This window comes from Thunnus albacares, chromosome 17 (assembly GCF_914725855.1).
Source record: "Thunnus albacares chromosome 17, fThuAlb1.1, whole genome shotgun sequence".
NCBI lineage: Eukaryota > Metazoa > Chordata > Actinopteri > Scombriformes > Scombridae > Thunnus > Thunnus albacares.
The window spans coordinates 27,231,622-27,251,254 of NC_058122.1; the positions used below are offsets into that span (position 1 = coordinate 27,231,622).

Below are 19,633 nucleotides of genomic sequence, written 5' to 3' on the forward strand. Positions count from 1 at the left end.
AAATACAATCAAATGAAAATGCAGACATAGTTATGAGGATCAAGGGGAAAAATTAATAAAAGTGTAGAATAAAATTTTAAAAAACGGGATTTAAATCTCAAAAACACAACAGCATTGTACAGCGAACAAATACTCAATAGAGAGAGAAAAATACATAAATAAAATAAAAACAGAGTATGACCATTCATGTTTCCATGATGAATATTAAAAGACTTTTTAAAAGATGTTTTATAAAATTGTATAGCTGTATATCCTGTATAGCTTTGCGATTAACGTTTAAATAAAGGTTTGGGGAAAAAATAAGAGGCTGGATCGTGTAGACTGATCCTCAAAGCTGATTGGCTGAAACTTACATCCATCAAATCTCTGTTTTCCGGTCTGTTCCGTTGCTAAGTAACAGCTCTTGTACGCGTCCTCTCTAGCTAGTTAGGAGCTAGTCAAATGCTTTCTATATGAGTTTGGACATTCAAACGATTTCAGGTGATTTGTAGTTGTTAAAACTACTCATTTGAAGTCATGACGACAATAAAAGATGGAGAATACACGGCTACGATCTACAAACTGGTGAGAATATTGTTGTTACAGTTGTGGTTAGCGTTAGCTTCCTAGCCAGCGTCGATAGAACGAAACTCCATTAAAAATATCCTTAGTTTTAGTGTTTCTTGCTTATTTACTAACACGAATCGACACATGACGCTTTTCCTAAATTATGAGGGGCTGCTGGTAAATTTAGCATACATATGATATAACAAACACCGAATAAGTTATTTTAAGACAGTTTAAACTTTATTAATATGTTCGTCCGTTACTGCATCTCTAATTTCGTGTCACATAATATTACTGTTGATACATTAGTGTCGCCGTTAAATGGAAATGGTGAGCTAAAAATATGCTCGGTGATTAAGTTAATGATTTAGTTAATGATAGGTGATGTCAACAGCATCTGGTGTCATTAACTGTCAGCGTTTTGCATGTTTTATTCAAGGGTTCAGTGGTTTTATTTGTCACAAACACGAATAAGGAGGCTTTGCTAAAAGACTGATGTGCAATAAGCAGTGATGGAAGAAATAATCAGATCCTTTACTGCAGTGAAACTACCACAGCAATATAAAAATACTACGATACAAATTGAAGTCCTGCTTGAAAACTACTACAGTAAAAGCACATAAGTATTATGAGCTTGATGTAGTTAAAGTATTGCAGTAAAAGCACATAAGTATTATGAGCTTGATGTAGTTAAAGCATTGCAGTAAAAGTACATAAGTATTATGAGGTTGATGTAGTTAAAGTATTGCAGTAAAAGTACATAAGTATTATGAGCTTGATGTAGTTAAAGTATTGTAGTAAAAGTAGTGGTTTGGTCCCTCTGACTTATATATTATTATATATGACATCATTAGATTATTAATAGTGAAGCATCAGTGTTAGAGCAGCATGTTACTGTTGTAGCTGCTGGAGGTGGAGCTAGTTTACACTACTTTATATACAGTTAGCTAGTTTAGTCCAGTGGTTCCCAACCTAGGGGTTGGGCCCCTCCAAAGGGTCAGCAGATAAATCTGAGGGGTCGTGAGATGATTAATGGGAGAGGAAAGAAGAAAAAACAAAGTTCTGATACACAAATCTGTTTTCAGTTTTTGGACTTTTTCTCTAATCTTTGATTTTTGCTGAAATATTGGATCATTTGAACATTTATTGAAATGAAAGCATGTGAGAAGTTTAGAGGGAAAAATCACTATTTGGTGGAGCTGTTAACAACTCATAGACATGTGAAATGTGACCCCGACTACACACTGCTTTTTGTAAGACGTCAAAAGCCAAAAAGGTTGGAAACCACTGGTTTCATCTTTAACAATGTGTTGTATTTTAAAAGCTTGTTATATTATCCATTGTGTCAAATCTTCATCTGAAAAGTAACTAAAGCTGTCAAATAAATGTAGTGGAGTAGACAGTACAATATTTCCCTCTGAAATGTGGTGGAGTGGAAGTATAAAGTAGCATCACATGGAAATACTCCAGTAAAGTACAAGTACCTCAAACTTGTATTTAAGTACAGTACTTGAGTAAATGTATTTCGTTACTTTCCACCACTGGAAATAGAAGAAACATAAAAAATTAGAACAAACAAATGTACAGGATAAATATTCAAAGACAAAAATGATAAATATGCGGTATACACTAGATGTATTAAAACTCTCTGAGACCATCTCAGTTCATTCTCATCTGTCTCGTAGATTAAAGACGGTCAGTATGTGGAAGCAATTCACATCCTGAATGGGCAACTACAGAAACACACAAAGGTAAGTGTCTGAATAGTATTCATGTAAAAAATATATGTATTTCCAGGATGTCTACAGGCCTTTTGCAAGTCTTATATTACAATTATTGTGTCATTGAATTGTCTTAAATTTTAATTTGATGTAATATAATTTAATGTGCATGTCAAGCTGCTGAAACAATGAGTTGATTAATGGATTAGTTAATCAACAAAAAAAATCTGAAATTATTTTAATGATTGCTTACTCATTTAAGTGATTTTTAATCAAAAATACCAAATATTTTCTGCCTCCAGTTTCTCAATTGTGATGATTTGCTGCTTTTTATATATATATATATATATATATATATATATATATATATAGTTGTAAACTGAATATTTTTGAGGTTTTTGTTTGTTTAGACATCAAGACATTTGAAGCCGTCACGTTAGGCTTCAGGAAATTTTGACTGTAAGAAATTGTCATTAGTGAATTGTGATTTTCTGACAAGTTATTGTCAGAAAATCACAATTCACTGAGGTTTTTGTAGCCTTAGTGGAAATTATGTGTGTATTATGTTATAGACGTATTGATTCATCATTTATATGTATTACATTTTGCACTATGATAACGGCAGACACCACGATTCAGAGTATTTCATTTCATTGTTAGTCTTCTGAGATGTTACAGATAAGCATCAGTTTAACTCACTCTGGCCTCTGATCATGTCTCAGTCCAGGGCAGCGCTGTCTCTGCTGGGATATTGCTACTATCACATCCAGGACTTCACCAACGCTGCAGAGTGCTACGAACAGCTCACCCAGCTGCACCCGGAGGTGGAGGAGTACAAGGTGTACTACGCCCAGTCCCTGTACAAAGCTGGTGCTTATGCTGAAGCCACCAAGGCCTCCTTCGTACTGGACACCACCAGCAGTCACACCAAGGTCCAACACACACACACACACACACACACACACACTGCTGGGCTCAAAGAGGCATGATGGGGTGAAAACTTTGTGTTAAGACTCACAGCAATGTTTCATAAGGACCTGGAAGTGTTTGGGTCCAGGTGTTCCCTGACTGTGTTGAATTTGCAATTTAATTTTAACAACTCCACCTTATTTACACTGAAATCTTTCACTCTGTTACCACCATCTGTTACACACCATCCATCACTGGGAGCATTTGTTCAACAGAAGCCTTCTAATAAATGCATATGGGCCATAAATGCACCACAAAAGAAATAAAACAAGCAAAGATGTGCAAAGCTCAGCAACAGGGAACATGTTTATATTAACAGGAAAGGATTCAGATAATAATTCTGCCTTCAAATTGAATTTTATTTCATCTTTTTTCGATGTGAGACATCAAGTTGAAACATGTTATTTCTAATTTATGGTGGAAAAACAGGTTCAAGCTCATGAAAATGAACTATGGGTGATCGTTAAAACAAAATTATCATGTCAGTGCTTAATTTTTGCCCTAAAGTCAAACAAGCTTTTGGTTTGTCATGTTGTGTCATGTCCCTGTTTTAGCTTTGGCTTATCCTCCCCCTCCCCCCCCCCCCCTCTCTCTCTCTCTCTCTCTCTCTCTTTGGCACAGATGGTCAAGTTGCAAGCCTGTATCAAATATTGTGAGGAATATTACTCAGCTGCCAAGGTGATGAACTCTCACACATTATCTGTTAATACATATAAATTATTTCTTTGTATGTTGAAGCATTGTTATCTGCAGCCAAACACACGCATTCATTCGTTTGTGTGTGTGTGTGTGTGTGTGTGTGTGTGTGTGTGTGTGTGTGTGTGTGTGTGTGTAGTCACTGCTGGAGCAGCTGCCGCAGGACGACCCGGACTACATCTACAATATGGGCTGTCTGCTTTACCAGGACGGCAAGTACGAGGAGGCCTGCAAGAAGTTCACGTCTGCCATGCAGGTGCTGGGATACGTTCCAGGTGATCATTCACACACACACATCCATACATCCACTCTGCTTTACTTATACACTGATTCAGTATTATTGTCTGTGTACTGTTACAGTGTTTTACATTTCTCTGGTTCCAGCTTCTTAAATGTAAATATTTTCTGGTTTCTTTAGTCCTGTATGACAGTAAACTGAACAGTCGGGACAAAACAAGACATTCTAGGTTGCATTTTCTGACATTTTGAAGACCAAACTACTTAATGATTAACCAAGAAAATAATCAACTGACTAATCAATTATGATATTAACTGTTAATTGCAGCTCTACATTCACTTTAGCTCAATTTTCACAACAGTTTTAATTTGGAACTCTTGACACAAAATGTTGTTCTTGATCAAATGAGGTAAAACATCACAACACTGTTAATGTTCATCACTGGATTTTAACTGTTGTTTCCTTTTAAAATATAATGGTCAATTAAGATGGTCAAAGGGGGGCTTTAGATGCTCGGGGGGTCACTTGGACTAATAACTCTTCTCAATTATACACAGCTAATTACGATAAACTTATTTCTCAGGTCAGAGAGGATTTGGAAAGATGGTAGATGCTTCTCTTGTCTTTAGTAGGCAGGGTGGAAACTGTCAGGATGAATTTACTGCCACAGCTGCCTTCCTGTAACTGTCCCAGCATCTACATTCAAATTCCTCCACAGACTTGTCTCCAAATTCATATGACAAAAAAAAAAAAAAAAAAAAGGTTCTGTGCTCTCACAAAGAGAAGGGCGGCTTAGCCTCGCCTCATTTCAGAAGTTACCACTGAGCTCAGACTATTGGTCTCATGGATTAGGTTAGATGTGGATCCAAAATGGATGCACATAAAACAAAGCTCCGTAACTAATGCATCAGTTTCTCTTCTCCTCTTTCTAAAAGGCAAAGTTGTGGCTGAAACTTAAGATACAGAATGAAATGTGAAAATGATACTTTAAAGGTTTGGGAGAAGATAAGAAAATGTTTTTATCTACCAACAAAAATAGTTTCTATTTGCGAGTTTTTACCTGTCAAACTGGATCGAGGTTTTATTTCAGTGGGCGGAGAAACGTCTGACGACAGTAAATCAGTTATTTGAAGGAACGACTCTCAGGGCGTTCTCTCAACTTTAGGCTCAGTTTGGTTTTGCATCTAATGAACTGTTGAGATATTTTCAGGTGCGACATTATTTGGTGACACACAAGGAATAGAAAGGCAAGTTTATTAATAAAGAACTTTTCAGCAACAAGGCAGTTCAAGTTGCTTTACATAAAACATTAAAAGCATCGAGACAAAGTGCAAAATAAAGACACTATAAAAGAACTTTTAAATACAGAACAGTCATTAAAGAGCCAAGAGAATAGAAAACAAAAATAAGCTAAAATACAATAAGACAGGTATAAAATACCAGAATAAAAGTTACAGTTCAGTGTAAGAAATGAATAATTATTTGGGAGGTTTGATATGGACCTATAATTGGTCATTAGAGACGTGTCTAGATTGTTCTTTTGGGACAGAATTAAAGAAGTACCAACCAATTTTGAACAGTACCGGACTGAGATGGTTGACAATCAATGCACTTGAAGAAAATAATATCTTGTTTATACTGTAGGATTCGCACGGATTCAACAGACAATACATCAGATGTAAAAGGTAAAGATGAGGAGCGAGAGACGTCCTGGATGTAGCTCAGCTTGGAAAGACAATAAATCTAATCCTCTCTGTTGGAGAGGATGCGGCTTCATAAGAGACTTTTCCCACATTTTTTTGGGATTGTTCTAAATTACAAGTTTATAGGGAGATTATTTGAAGCACATCAGTTGATTCTAGGCAATGTACATATCTCTAAGGGGAAAATCAAATTATATATGCTCAGAGCTCTTGTGTTAATAGCCCATAAAATTATTACAATAAACTGGTTCAAGCCCCGCTCACCCACGTTGGACCAATGGACCCAAAGACTTAAAGCTGTGAACTGTAACATGGAAACATAACTGTGAGACTGCAACTCTGGAGGGACATTTATTTAGAAAGATGGTCCTCTGTTATATTGAACCTAGTAAAGTGAACATACTGTAAACGTTTAATTATGTCAAGGAACCTGTTTTAATAAATGTTCAAAATTAATTGAGTTAATTGTGGTTCCTGCTGGTCTCTTTGTTTCTGCCTCAGCGTTGTCCTACAACATCGCCTTATGTTACTACAGCCTGAAGAACTACGACCAGGCCCACAAATACATCGGAGAGATCATAGAACGAGGCATCAGAGAACATCCAGGTAAAACCACATCCAAGCGTCTGTGATGTTAATTCAACAGACGACAGACTCACTTCTCTTTGCAGCAGTTAGAGTGATGTTTTTATCTCGTCTGCTATCAGCCACATATACTGTTACAATCTGTTTGTGTTGGTTTGGTTTGGCAGAGCTGAGCATCGGGATGACGACAGATGGCATTGACTTCCTCAGTGTGGGCAACACCCTGGTGCTGCATCAGACCGCCCTGATCGAAGCCTTCAACCTCAAAGCTGCCATCGAGTACCAGCAGAAGAACTGTAAGAACCCTGCTCGGGGCCGCTGTGGCCTCTGAAACTTAACATGTTACATACAAACAGGAAGATGGAGAGACAGACGCATAAACAGGCAGACAGCCTGACATTCACAAAGTAACCGAGCTGTAAGGAAAAGACCAATTATTGGCTGGACCACAGCAGCCAGCCATATAAATGCCAAAGTCTGTGACTGACTGACTGGTCGCCTCGGCTGCATGTCACCACTTCCTGTATCTGTCATTTTCAAATTAAAAGCCCTCTAGCGTTTCATACACAGTCCAGCCATATACTAGGTATACTTTATTTTAGTAGGTATTCTATACTTAGTCTTGTTGATGTAATAATTTGGGACATTTTCATTTAAATGGGGCAGCTAATTAGCTATCTAGCCTGTCAACTGATGTTAGCGGTGCACTTTTCCCTGGTGAGTGTTTGTTTGGTGGCTCGTTCAACAAGCTGCAAGACAAGACATGTGTCCATGTTTGTAAGTTAGATAAGAAGGAGACTTTAGCAGGGAAGCTAATGTGGGTTGTTGTTCAGAGACAGACTCTGAACAACAACCCACATTAGTCTTGTGTTGTGTAGCAGGATGCGATCAGGCTCAGTGTGACCGTCTGCTCTGCCGACGATAGAAAAACGTTATCGCTTTACGCAAAGATTTGATTCGCTGTATGGAAATAAAGACTCCAGCTATGTAAGTAGATGATGTAATGGTATTTAATCAAAATAATGTAAAACTGGGAGGCGCCATCATTGACTTTTGGTTTCTTATTTTTTTCTCGAAGGAGAACACGGGACACGTGATTTACAGAGCAGGTTTATGTTGCTGTAGGAGACAAAAAAGGTAGTTTAATGTCAGCTGGACTTTAAACTCATTTTTATTTGCCATCAGCTGTGGTCCCTGTATCTCCAGTATACTACTGTACTTAGTTTAGTCAATGTATTTACTATTTACCTGCATATAGTTCCACTAGTTGTTGTATAAGTAAGTCAGGCGTCACATCAACATTGTTATTAGTATAGTGTGTGTTTGTTTGGTTATTTCTACTCAGCTACAAGGTTTCATGATTCAGCACAAAAAAAAAAGTAAACGCATTTAGATCTGAGTTCTCCTAACATATGCAGCCAGAGAGGGAGAGGAACTGATTGAAAGAGCGAGAGGAAATAACTTGTAAAGCCTCCTTTAATCTTAAAAAGCAGCGTTATCCTCCGACCCCTCTCTCATCTCTCTGACACATTATTAGACGGAAGCTTTCAAAGAATGGTGATCAGAGAACGACAAGCAGTAAGGAGAATGAATGAAGCCAACATCAAACATCTGCTCTGTGTTAAAGGACAGGAGACAGACAGGAGGATGAGTTGCTGGAGGGTAGATCTGAGCCCCGGCTGTAGGGAACAGCTCACATGTGGAACTTAACAGAAGTTGTAGGATGCGTCCTGGTAGCCTGGTGGTGAAGGTGCACCGAAGACAAACCGATACGTCCCCTGTTTATTCCAGCGAGAGACGTTTGTTGTCTCCTCTCTCTTTTTTTCCTCATTTTTCCAACTATGAACCGATAGATAAAAAAATTAAAAAAGCAGCTGCAGGTATCCATGTTTCATTCACTGTACAATGAGAGCTTTACTTACATCCAGAGCATGTAAGTAAAGCTGAAGTTTAGCCCAAACTACTACGTAAATGATGATAATGGAAAACAAAGAGTAAAATAAATAGTAATTTTTTTTTAAAGTAAATGGGTGGCAAAATACATACAAATCCTGCTTAATTGTTATTAATTCTTCTATTTCAATATTTATTTGTGAATTATATTCTATTTATGTCAGGTGTAAAATGTGTATCATCACATTGATTTACAAATGACACTATTTTACATCTTAAATTTCTGTTTTCAGTTGTGATTTTTAGTGATTTACAGTCATGCTGAATGATTTACGTCTCTTAATTTTGTCTCTTTGAACAGTCTTCATTGTAACTGCTTTGTAATTTAATCTACTTTGTAATGTAATGTCCACTTGTGCAGTTTTTCTTAATCAACCCTCATACTCCCAGTATCATTACATTAGGTATTGATTATTGAATTGCTTCATTACCCTTTTCAAGTTTCTTTTCTATTTAATTTGGATTTTTTTGCACTAATTTCTGTGTCTTATAGAAACTCAACCCTGCAGGAGAAACACTGATACAGACTGAAATTAACTGCTTTGTTTCTTTCTCATGTGGATCTCTGCAGTAAAAGCAGCTCAGGAGGCTCTGACAGATATGCCCCCCCGATCAGAGGAGGTAACTACCATCGCTCATTCACTCCCACTGTACTCTGTGTGTGTGTGTGTGTGTGATTATTCAGTGGTTATCTGAGTTAAAGCTGCCTGGACCTGCCCCACTAACAGCCCAGAGATAACAGAGATTAATATACTAGAACAGAAATGTAGGTGTGAAGGCTCTCACGGAGGTAATGATGATAGTTTTATCGTCTTGAATCTGCTTCATTAAAATTAATGTACAGATGGGGCACCGTCCTCGGTCCAGCCTGTCAGCGACACTGAGTCATGACTCTCTGTACTCGAGGAGGAAACTGGGAGAGAGATGCACAACTAGTGCCCCCTAGTGGAATTAAATACTCAGTGTCAGTAAAATGAATGTTTGTGTCATAAACCTTTAAAAGTTGTGAACTTAGTTTCCATCCTTTGTCATCAGCAATTCACAAGCTTTTTTCTTAATATTATGAAGATTACCTCTTTTTCTCATTATATACTGTATATTTATATTAGCCATGTATATTTAGTTGTTGGTTCACAATTTTTCAAGTCATCTTCAATGGAAGTGATGGAGGACAAAATCCACAGTCCTCCTTGTATTTAAAAGTTTATCTGAAGCTAATATGAATCTTCAGTTAGTCAAATAAAGTGGATATCTTTGAAAGTTACTGTCTTTTTAGTACAGAATTCCCTTTTTGTGTTTTCCTGTGCTGCTGCAGTGGAAGTATAGTAACAAAAAGAGGGAATTTGACATTAAAAAGACTTTGAAAGATGACTTGACTTCACTAAATGTAAGTGCATTATGAAGGGATCTTCTAATGGTCAGTAACAGGAGCAAAACCTTAATGTTCATATGGACACCTGACTGTTATTATAAGACACATTTGAGTAGTTACGGACCCGTCCTTTAACTCACATGGCGTTTATGTTTTGTTCTGGTCCGCTATCCAATCATGTCCTTTGCTCCTTGTGTCTGATCACACAACCATAGTGTTTATCCTCACTTGGAAACCAGTGCAATCCTGCCAGCAGTCAGCAATATCTTACACAGATTCTGTATAACTGATGTGTTTGATTGTGTGTGTGTGTGTTTTTGCAGGAGTTGGACCCGGTGACACTCCACAACCAGGCTCTGTTGAACATGGACACGAAGCCGTCGGAGGGTTTTGAGAAGCTTGCCTTCCTGCTGCAGCAGCCCTCCTTCCCCCCCGTCACCTTCGGAAACCTGCTGCTGCTGTACTGCAAACACGAGGTACGCTGCAGGTTAACAGCCGGACTGAATGTGGAAGGTCTTTTTAAGTAACTAACCAACCAACCAACCTGCTGAAAGACTGCAGGGACCACATGAGTAACACAGTACAGCGTTCTCTGAGCAGTCCTCACAGCAGACTGTGGACGTACAGTTCAGGCTCCCCCCGTCTTCCCGAGTTTGTTTTGTACGGCTTGAATACTTTGTGAAATACCCCCTCAGGAGATCGGTTAGTGGAGGGGGTGCACGCTGTAAGATTTTAATTTTTCCCGACGTGGTGCTCTGATTAATTACTGCAAAGCAAACATATGATGTGATTGATTGATTGCCTGCTGAACTGAATCAGACAGATCCTGACACATCTCATCTTCTTACTAGAAGACGCTTTAAACAATCAATTAAATACGCGGCCTTCGCTGTGTGATGTAATGCGACTGCTTCTTTTCCTTGAAGCATAAAAGGCTTGATTGTGTATTTCATAAAAAATGTGTCATCATTTTCTCCACTATAAAAGGCTTTGGGGAACTTTTCCCTTTCTTCAGCTCATTTCAGCTGACAGTTCAGTTGTTTTTAGATGGGGCATCTACGCTCCTACAGCTAACTGTGTCTGTTTGCCGTTTGGTGCTGAGCAGGTAGTGTACAGCAGCTTTTTAAAACGACACTACGAGAGCGCTGAGAGTGAACCAGAACAGTAAAGTTGCAGCCGGACAGATAAACAACGAGCTGAAACTCACTATAAAACTCTTTTCTCTGAGTAAATAAAGTTTCCGTTCAGTAACTTTGTTCAAACAGGGTTATTATACTGAATAGCAGCAAACTGTGGAGCTGTCTTCATTATTCAGAGAGTAATTATGTTCTTCTCCCTTCAAAGACACGACTCCCCCGCGTTACAGGAGGGACTGTGTCAGCATTTTCCACCACACTGTACGCCAGCGAGGGTCCACGCAGGGAGCAACAGTGTTTTTAAAAGGATTTGGAGTCATGTGGTGGAAAAAGCTAAAAACTCACAGAGGTGTGGGTCTTTCATTAAAATGGTATTAATGTCACTGCTGGAGTCAATCACACTCTCTCTCTCTCTCTCTCTCTCTCTCTCTCTCTCTCTCTCTCTCTCTCTCTCTCTCTCTCTCTCTCTCTCTCTCTCTCTCTCTTTGTGTCTCAGTATTTTGATCTGGCAGCTGACGTCTTGGCAGAAAACGCACATCTCACCTACAAGTTCCTCTCACCAGTAAGTCACACTCACCGATACATTTCTGTCGGTGTTTTATCAAAAATTACATTAAAAGGTGTTTAAAGGTACTATCACCATCCTCCCCAACTTTTTATTTTGTATTTCTTTTTATTCTTCTCACTAATATTCTCTTTTTCTTTGTGTACGTACCAGCACAGAAGGCACATAATACACCTCCACACACACAATGAAGTCATTAATCTCCATTTCCTTCCACTAACATACAGTATTTCTATCACTTTAATTGTGTTTGTGTTTGTTTTCTTTTCTCTTTTTTTCTTATTGTCATTTATTTTTGTGTATTCACTCTTGTGAAATCTGTGTTTAATGTCATGTCTTGCGTTTCTCACGTCGCGTTATTCCACTGAGCAAAATTACATTTAAAAAAAAAAAAAAAAAGATTACAAAAGGCCCTAATTCACACTGCATTAATTATTTCCTTCATTAAACAGCTTTTTCACAGTTGTAAAAATGCTAAATCTTCTTCTACTTAATAATCATGACAGGTTTCCAGTCACTGATATTTCGGTTGACGTGTGTTTTTGCTCTTTCCAGTACATGTACGAGTTTCTCGACGCCTTGTTGACCTGCCAGACGGCACCAGAGGAGGTCAGTGAACAGTGAAAAATGTGACATTTATTTGGTATTTATCATTTCAGAAATAGTCGGTGGGGCGTTTCGTGGAAATTTTTCATCGTTGCTCAAGAACCACACAGAGACATAAAGAAAGCATTAAACACTGTTACTTGTTGAAGCAGTTGTAGACTCTGTACAATCCATCAGTAACACTTATACAGACGTCCAAATACAAAAACACAAAACAAAAATACAATTATCTTGTATTTTTAGAGAGAAAGCATGTTGTTCAGCTGGACCTTTCTGTTAACTCTTCTTACAAACAAGTTTGTTCATACGATGATCCCACAGAGACCTGATGGTCAGTCAGTAACTTCTAACAAGGAACATGAGTTTTATTTAGTGGAAACATGGTGAAACTACTTAGGAAAGAATAAAAGTTTTAGGAGGAAGCTGCACTCTGACATTTGAAGTTCCTTTGTAAAACTGGTATTATAGGCGACATTTTGACTAATCTGGTCACCGAAGGATTACATGAGAGCTTTAACTCTCGATGTTCAGATACCTGAGAGCTTATAGGTGGTTATTAAGCTACATCACATTGTAGATTTATGTCATTTGTTCAAGAGTGAATGTGTTTAAATGTGTGGTTTTTTTATACATACAGTATATTTCACCATTTTCACCATTTTGCTCGTGCCTACTGTTTGTTTCTTTCTCAGGCGTTTAGGAAGTTTGATGAGATGATTGCCAAACTGACCGAACAGTTACGCAAGTTGGCCAAGCAGGTTGTTTACCTTCTTCTTCCTCTTCCTCTTCTTCTTTTTTCTTATATATTGTACATACAGTATATTTACTTTTCAATATCTCCAAGCTCTATATTTCATTTTGACATACTGTTTATCAACTATATGTCAATATCAGTATGTCGTCATCTCTCGTAATGAAACACAGACCTGCATAGTTACAGTTGTTGTGAATTGTGAAAAAAGCCATAATTTACACATACAAGAGGTCAAGAATGTTTCTTAATTCGCTGTAATAATTATGTCAGAATAAATAGTGGATTTTTTTATCCGTCTTCTTAAAGTTGCAGGAAGCCAGACTGGCTCGAGACGATGAAGGACAGAAGAAAGCTCTGCAGGACTACGACCTGCTGCAGGAGAAGTGAGAGAGACACACACACACACACACACACACACACACACACACACACACACACACACACACACACACACACACACACACACACACACACACACACGGGTTTAATCCACACCAGAGTTTGATTGACGGTGTGAAAACACCCTTAAAGTCTCTACAGTCCTTACTGCTTTCTGTTTTAACCAAAGGCATCATTATTGAAGAGATAAATATCCACAACTGAGAGATAAACAAACAGATTCACAGAGGTTAAAACAGAACACAGATCTGGTGAACTCCTCTTAGATATTACAAATACATTTTCAGTATTTACACGTCTCTCACGCTGGGTCTCTCCTTCCGTCTGGGTTCTTGTCCCAGGTACATCGTGGTCCTGATGGCCCAGGCTAAGATCTACTGGAACCGGGAGAACTTCCAGATGGTGGAGAAGATTTTCCGCAAGTCGGTGGAGGTCTGCAACGAGGACGACACCTGGAAGCTGAACGTGGCCCACGTGCTCTTCATGCAGAACAAATACAAGGAGGCCATCGGCTTCTACGAGCCCATCGTCAAGAAACACTACGATAACGTGAGTGGTCCAGGAGGACGTGATGAATAGATGGAGAGAGACTGAGAATATGAATATGAGGATTATTGTTGAGAAATATCTGACATCAGACACTTTATCTGACTTCATTTTGAATTAACCACCAAAGCACGGTGCTGTCTATCAGCACCACTGACGGGTCTGAGATCAGGACTAAACGTTGACAGTTTGCCTTTCTGTCCAGGTGGAGCAGTGTAACATTCAGGAGTGTCCGTGCAAGTGCAAACCTTCGGTAAAAATAGAGACAGAACAGCTCTGCAGTGTCTTCACATCTGTGCATGACATCTGTTTCCATCATCTTCTGCTGCTTGTTTTTGTTTTTTTTTCTCTCTTGTTTGATTGCAGTGGTGCTTCTGTCATTTCTAGCAATGAAAATCTGTTAATTTTCAGAAAATGAGGTCACAGTTAACCTTGGGTGAAGGTTCGGCAGTGTCACCAATCCTCACTGAAATCAGTGGACTGGAAATCTCAACAGTTACTTTTATTTTCTAATGTTTAGTAATGAAGACTTTATTTTCTATTCTAATTATCATTAAAAGGCCTTAAAAAGTCTAAAATGAGGTTGAGGAAACTAGATCGTTAACTGGAGGTTTTGTATAAATTTAAATCATTTCATTTAAAAATGAGCCGTAGCAGTCCTGCATTTGAAAGTTGTTAAATAATGTTTAACAAGCTGATGATCAATAAATGTGTTCTGCTGTAGATCCTGAATGTCAGCGCTGTCGTCCTGGCCAACCTGTGTGTGTCCTACATTATGACCAGCCAGAACGAAGAGGTACTATACAACCAGGTTTACAACACTGTCAGTGTTACTAAATATAACAACATAACACTGGAAGACGTCCTTGTGTACAACGACTACTTTATATATGATACTTAAAGTACCTTTGCTGATGATACTTTTACTTAAAATAGTTCTCTGATGATTTATCATTGCACCCCTATAATATTGTTGAACACATGATGGACAGTTTTTTTTTTTTAAATGATCAAAATTGGTGCAGCAGCCTTGTCAAAACTCAGTGCCTACATTACCCACAATGCAACTTGACCACTGTCAGTTTAATCCATAGACTGTATAAAAATATGGACGTAGTTGCCGTGACGTCACCCTTTCGTTGGTTTCTGAAGAGCGGTTCTCTCAAAGTGAGCCGCTCCGGCCGTCGCCATCTTGGCAGTACGTGCCTCTGTCTAACTCCCAGCCAATCAAAAATGGGCAAAGAGGCGGGCCGAATGGCTGAAACAAGCCACCTAGCGGCTTGCTGACCTGTCACTCAAAGCAGCCATGTCCTTCATTATGCATAACTTTACGGCTTAATAAAACTTAAACGGTTGAGTTATAAAAAAATTCACCCCCCGTACAGTTGTCATGAAAGGAGAAAGTAGCTCCAGAGATGGAAACCATTTTTTGTACCAGGCTGTAAACATGTTTATTTCTGCTGTAAAGTTGGGCATTTTAACATGGGGGTCTATGGGGATTCAAGGAACTGCAGTTTTTGGCACTTCCTGTTGGCTTCATTTTACAGCCCCGGAGGTTCGATCAGAGATTCAGGTGTGTTATGCTAGTAGCGGCTAATGTAGCCTGGAGCTGCTAGCCTCCAGCAGAGATGAGGAGCTACAGACGTCTGCTAACCTCACCTCTTTCTTTCTAACACAAATTTTTTTAATTTTCAAACTTGTAGTCTTCAGCATCAACTGACACTCAAGACGACTCAAGTTTATCAGATTTCACACACACACACACACACACAGACTTTATGCTACTCTTTACACACAGAACAGCTGGAAACAGACTGATGTCTAAAACAGGTGGAGCTTTTACATACAATTGAGATTTTTATGCTATTACTAACTTTACTTAAGTAAATAAGTATTTGCTTCTCAGTATAATATCTGCTAATATTTGCAGGGTTTATTAACATTCTTCTGACTCGTGGGTTTGTTGTCATTCACTCTTTTTATTTACACATATAGTATGAATCAGTCTCGTCTCTCCTCTGTATCCTCTTCATGTCGTCCTGCGTCACCAGGCTGAAGAGCTGATGAGGAAGATCGAGAAAGAGGAGGAGCAGATCTCCTACGACGACCCCGACAAGAAGGTCTTCCACCTGTGTATAGTCAACCTGGTGATCGGGTGAGTTCCAGCAGCTGCTGCGTCTCACTGATCCTGCTTTCGGGGCTGATTAGACAGCAGCAGAGGGTTGTGACTGATTCGCCTCGCTCTTAACGTTACTTCAGTCTGGTCGTAAAATGGTTGGACGTGCTTTGACACAGCACTTAGAATAATGTTTATGAATCTGTGGCTGTTTTATGTAAGTTCTGTTGTGTTGTGTTTTTCCCTCCAGGACTCTGTACTGTGCCAAGGGCAACTACGACTTTGGCATCTCTCGTGTCATCAAGAGCCTGGAGCCTTACAACAAAAAGGTTGGCCGTTTTATTTGTGCTCTGAGCTTTTTCCAGAACGTGTCTTAGCAGTCGGTAACAGCTGGTCGCCCCACTCAAAAGTCTCCTTTAAATAACAGATGACGCATATTTTTTACCGAAAGCTGTTGTGGCTTTTATTTTCCAAGGGCAGAAGGCAATAACTGTATTGTCTCACAGGCTGAGTGATGGAGAGGAATAATTGGAAAGTTTTAAGGACGAAAATGTCAAATTTGAAAGACGATTAGTTTCCGTCAGTTTTGAACCAAAAATAACCATCTGAGCCCCGCAGGACTTTCTCTTCTCCGAGGTCGAGCTGCTCTTTTCGGGACCTTTGATCTCGTCCAGTCACAACAGCAGAATCTGGCTGCAGCTGAGTCCACTAAACACCAGCTGAGAACACAAGCCGTCATCCCGAGTGTTTCCTGTCTCATCCTCACAACAATCGCCGCCACAGAGTCACAGTCCGAGTGAAAGCAGAAAAGAGTTGGGGAATGTGAAGCCTGCGTTTAAACCAGAACTCTAATTGTAAAGTTTATAAAAACAGACTTGGTAGATAGTGCAGACAAGCATATCAGAGATCTCTGTGGTGTTTGTGTGAAGGTTTTGTAGGTTAGACTTTGGATAAAACTCAACTTAAAGGATAAGTCTGGCGATATTTGTAGGATTTCTTGACAATAAGAAAAATGTATAAAGACCAAAAACAACATGTCAGTACATCTCTCAATACTCTCTGACTGTCCTACTCTGTCTGTCTCTCAGCTTCAAGCCCATTGGTTCCTACTAGGGATGCACGATATTATCGGCACGTCATCGTTATCAGCCGATAATATCGGTTTATCAAATTCTGTCAATTATGACAGGCCGATATGTCGCCTTCTCCTCCGCCGCCTGACTGCGCTTCCCTCGACAGACTGTGTCACCCCGACATTCCTGGTGTTTCCTCCGCAGGCTCCACTTCACTAGCCACTAGCCTTTTCGGAGGCTAGTGTAGCGTTAGCCGCAGCATGACCGGAGGGAAGCACAGCCAGCTAGCCTCTCAGCTAGCATTAGCCTCGGCTCTCCATGTGGATCCAACCGGAGCACCGAGTCCCGGTTTGTTATTCAGGTTAAAGTGGGAAGAAGCAGCTGAGCTGACGGGCGGCTGAGTGAAGTGCAGCCTGCGGAGGAAACACCGGGACCGTCAGGGAGAAACAGTCCGTCAAGAGGAGCTGCTGTGTTTGGTTGCACAGATAGGAAACACTTCGGCTGACAGGATGTATCACTCTGTGCAAAAAAAAACAACAAAAAATCTTCTTCTTTTTGGTTTATAACGGCGGTTGGCAACCAGCGTATTCGGTGCATTACCGCCACCTTCTGCTCCAGAGTTTGGACCAGAGATTAAATCCTTCACATTAATCCTGTCTGTCTAATAAACTCAAAGAAAACTCTACTGCTGCTCCCACTTGGCAGGTTCATTAAAGTTTTAATGCTCAGCTCCTGAACTCCAGTCTTCATATATTGTCTTTATTGATCATACTTAGTACAATCTAAGCTTGCATGCATAATAGTCTCCTCAGCCAGCTGGAGAAAAAATATGCGCATATATCTGTATCGGCATCAGCAATCAGCCACAGTGAGCTGGAAATATCGGCATATCAGATATCTGCAAATATCCAATATCGTGCATCCCTAGTTCCTGCTGAAGATCTTTAAAAACAGCTCACAAATATGTAGCTTCATGTTTTAAAAAGGCTCAGTAATGTCCTAAAACAGCTGATCACTAGTTTTTAACAAACAAACAGGAGGAAATAGTGCATTTGTTGGGCGGATGAATCCACTTTTGGTGCATGTATGTAAAAAAGTTAATTTGTGTGTGTGTGTGTGTGTGTGTGTGTGTGTGTGTGTGTGTGTGTGTGTGTGTGTGTGTGTGTGTGTGTGTGTGTGTGTGTGCGCGCGCGTGCGTGCGTGTAGCTGGGGACGGACACATGGTTCTACGCCAAGCGGTGCTTCCTGTCTCTGCTGGAGAACATGTCCAAACACATGGTCATGCTGAGGGACGCCGTGGTACAGGAGTGTATTCAGTTCCTGGAGCACTGCGAGGGTAAATCTCACAACACACACACACACACACACACACACACACACACACACACACACACACCTGAAAAAACAACCAAATCCTGATTTCCATAAAATATACTTTCACCTTCATGATCCTCAGAGGACGATCCCTCTTGATTTTAATGACCCTCGTGACCTTTCCGTGTTCGGCTTGATCCATCAGTCTGTCTTCATCCCTCCTGCAGTTTACGGGAAGGAAGTGCCGGCCATCATCGAGCAGCCTCTGGAGGAGATCCGCATTCACATCGGCAAGAACACCGTCACCTACGAGGCGCGGCTACTCAAGGCCCAGTTCTACGAGGTCATCGGCTGGAACAAGTGACGTCATCGTGTCGCGGGTGTCGCTGTCATGCGTGAGGTTTGCTGATCCCCGTTTTTGACAGATCACAGACGTTACAGACTGCAGCCAGCGGAGGCTTTCTGTCTTAAACTCGAAGGATAAAATGGATTTAAAGACAATCATCTCACTGATGTGTTGTGAGTCAGGCCTGCTGTGCAAGCTTTAGATTTCTGGGAATCAAAATCATCTTCCAGGTTCCTGACTTTCCTCTGGGCAGCTCTTGGACTCAATCCTTCACACACACACACACACACACACACACACACACACACACCAGGGGAACCTTTTGTTTTGAAGTTGAGTTGAGCTGTGGGAGTTTTTTGGCAGGAAGATAAAATCCTAGTCTGCTCCAGCAGATCTTACATAATCAGTTTGTGTTTTTTTTTTTCACTTTTTCAAAGAAGCAAAAAGATTTGATTTTTGTGGAAAATATAACCAGAGATGATCAACAGTCGTAGATGAAAGGAGCAGGTTCAGGCTTTGTTTCATTGGTAGTGTGTTTATTAGCTAACATAAAATACATTTAGTTGATCTACATACATTCATAGTTCATGCATATATCCTCTGTGTCTTGTGCTGGTTGTACAGCCGTCTTCAGATTCATATTGTGGTTTTATATTCAGCAGAAAAAATGTTTGTAAAGCAAAATAATAACATATTTAAAGAAAATAAACATTGATATTTTTGGAGAAAAAAAGTGAAGTGAAGTGCCTTTTTAGAGTTTTCATCTACAAAACAACAGTTTTAGCATATCGGGATGTTTTTCTTTACCTACAGTTAATATGTTGGCCTTTTAAATAGAGATGCTCCAATCAGGCTTCTAATGGCTGATATTGATAACCAATCGTTTCCTGTTCTTCAGCAGTTTTACAGAAAGACCCTGTAAGAGAAACCACTTTGTGTTGGGAAAGTTACTAAAAATGTAATAATATATACTTTACTAATTACTCAACAGCAGA

At 39.7% G+C, this 19,633-nt stretch overlaps 1 protein-coding gene across 2 annotated transcripts; it reads left to right on the forward strand.

The window, feature by feature from the left end:
- The first annotated feature begins 395 nt into the window (after positions 1 to 395).
- Positions 396 to 18,919, forward strand: flr (fleer). Of its 2 annotated transcripts, XM_044331065.1 has the most exons (20): positions 396 to 564; positions 2,232 to 2,297; positions 2,990 to 3,199; positions 3,858 to 3,914; positions 4,072 to 4,207; positions 6,375 to 6,479; positions 6,626 to 6,754; positions 8,983 to 9,032; positions 10,107 to 10,259; positions 11,416 to 11,481; positions 12,040 to 12,093; positions 12,783 to 12,848; positions 13,151 to 13,227; positions 13,585 to 13,792; positions 13,995 to 14,042; positions 14,514 to 14,585; positions 15,841 to 15,944; positions 16,156 to 16,234; positions 18,185 to 18,314; positions 18,520 to 18,919. In XM_044331065.1, exons 1-20 carry the CDS (start codon positions 517 to 519, stop codon positions 18,654 to 18,656), a joined length of 1,995 nt encoding a protein of 664 aa, XP_044187000.1. In that variant the 5' UTR covers positions 396 to 516; the 3' UTR covers positions 18,657 to 18,919. The 2 variants fall into 2 exon arrangements, with proteins under 2 accessions (XP_044187000.1, XP_044187001.1); XM_044331066.1 differs by lacking the exon at positions 13,995 to 14,042.
- Positions 18,920 to 19,633: the final 714 nt, after the last annotated feature.

What these genes read in the sequence shown, in the direction of transcription:
- flr (XM_044331065.1), top strand. Translation starts at nt 517, where the DNA reads ATGACGACAATAAAAGATGGAGAATACACGGCTACGATCTACAAACTG. An exon ending in CGTGCAAGTGCAAACCTTCG is followed by an intron (nt 14,043 to 14,513) that starts GTAAAAATAGAG and finishes GTTCTGCTGTAG; the next exon opens with ATCCTGAATGTCAGCGCTGT. An exon ending in GTTCCTGGAGCACTGCGAGG is followed by an intron (nt 18,315 to 18,519) that starts GTAAATCTCACA and finishes TCCCTCCTGCAG; the next exon opens with TTTACGGGAAGGAAGTGCCG.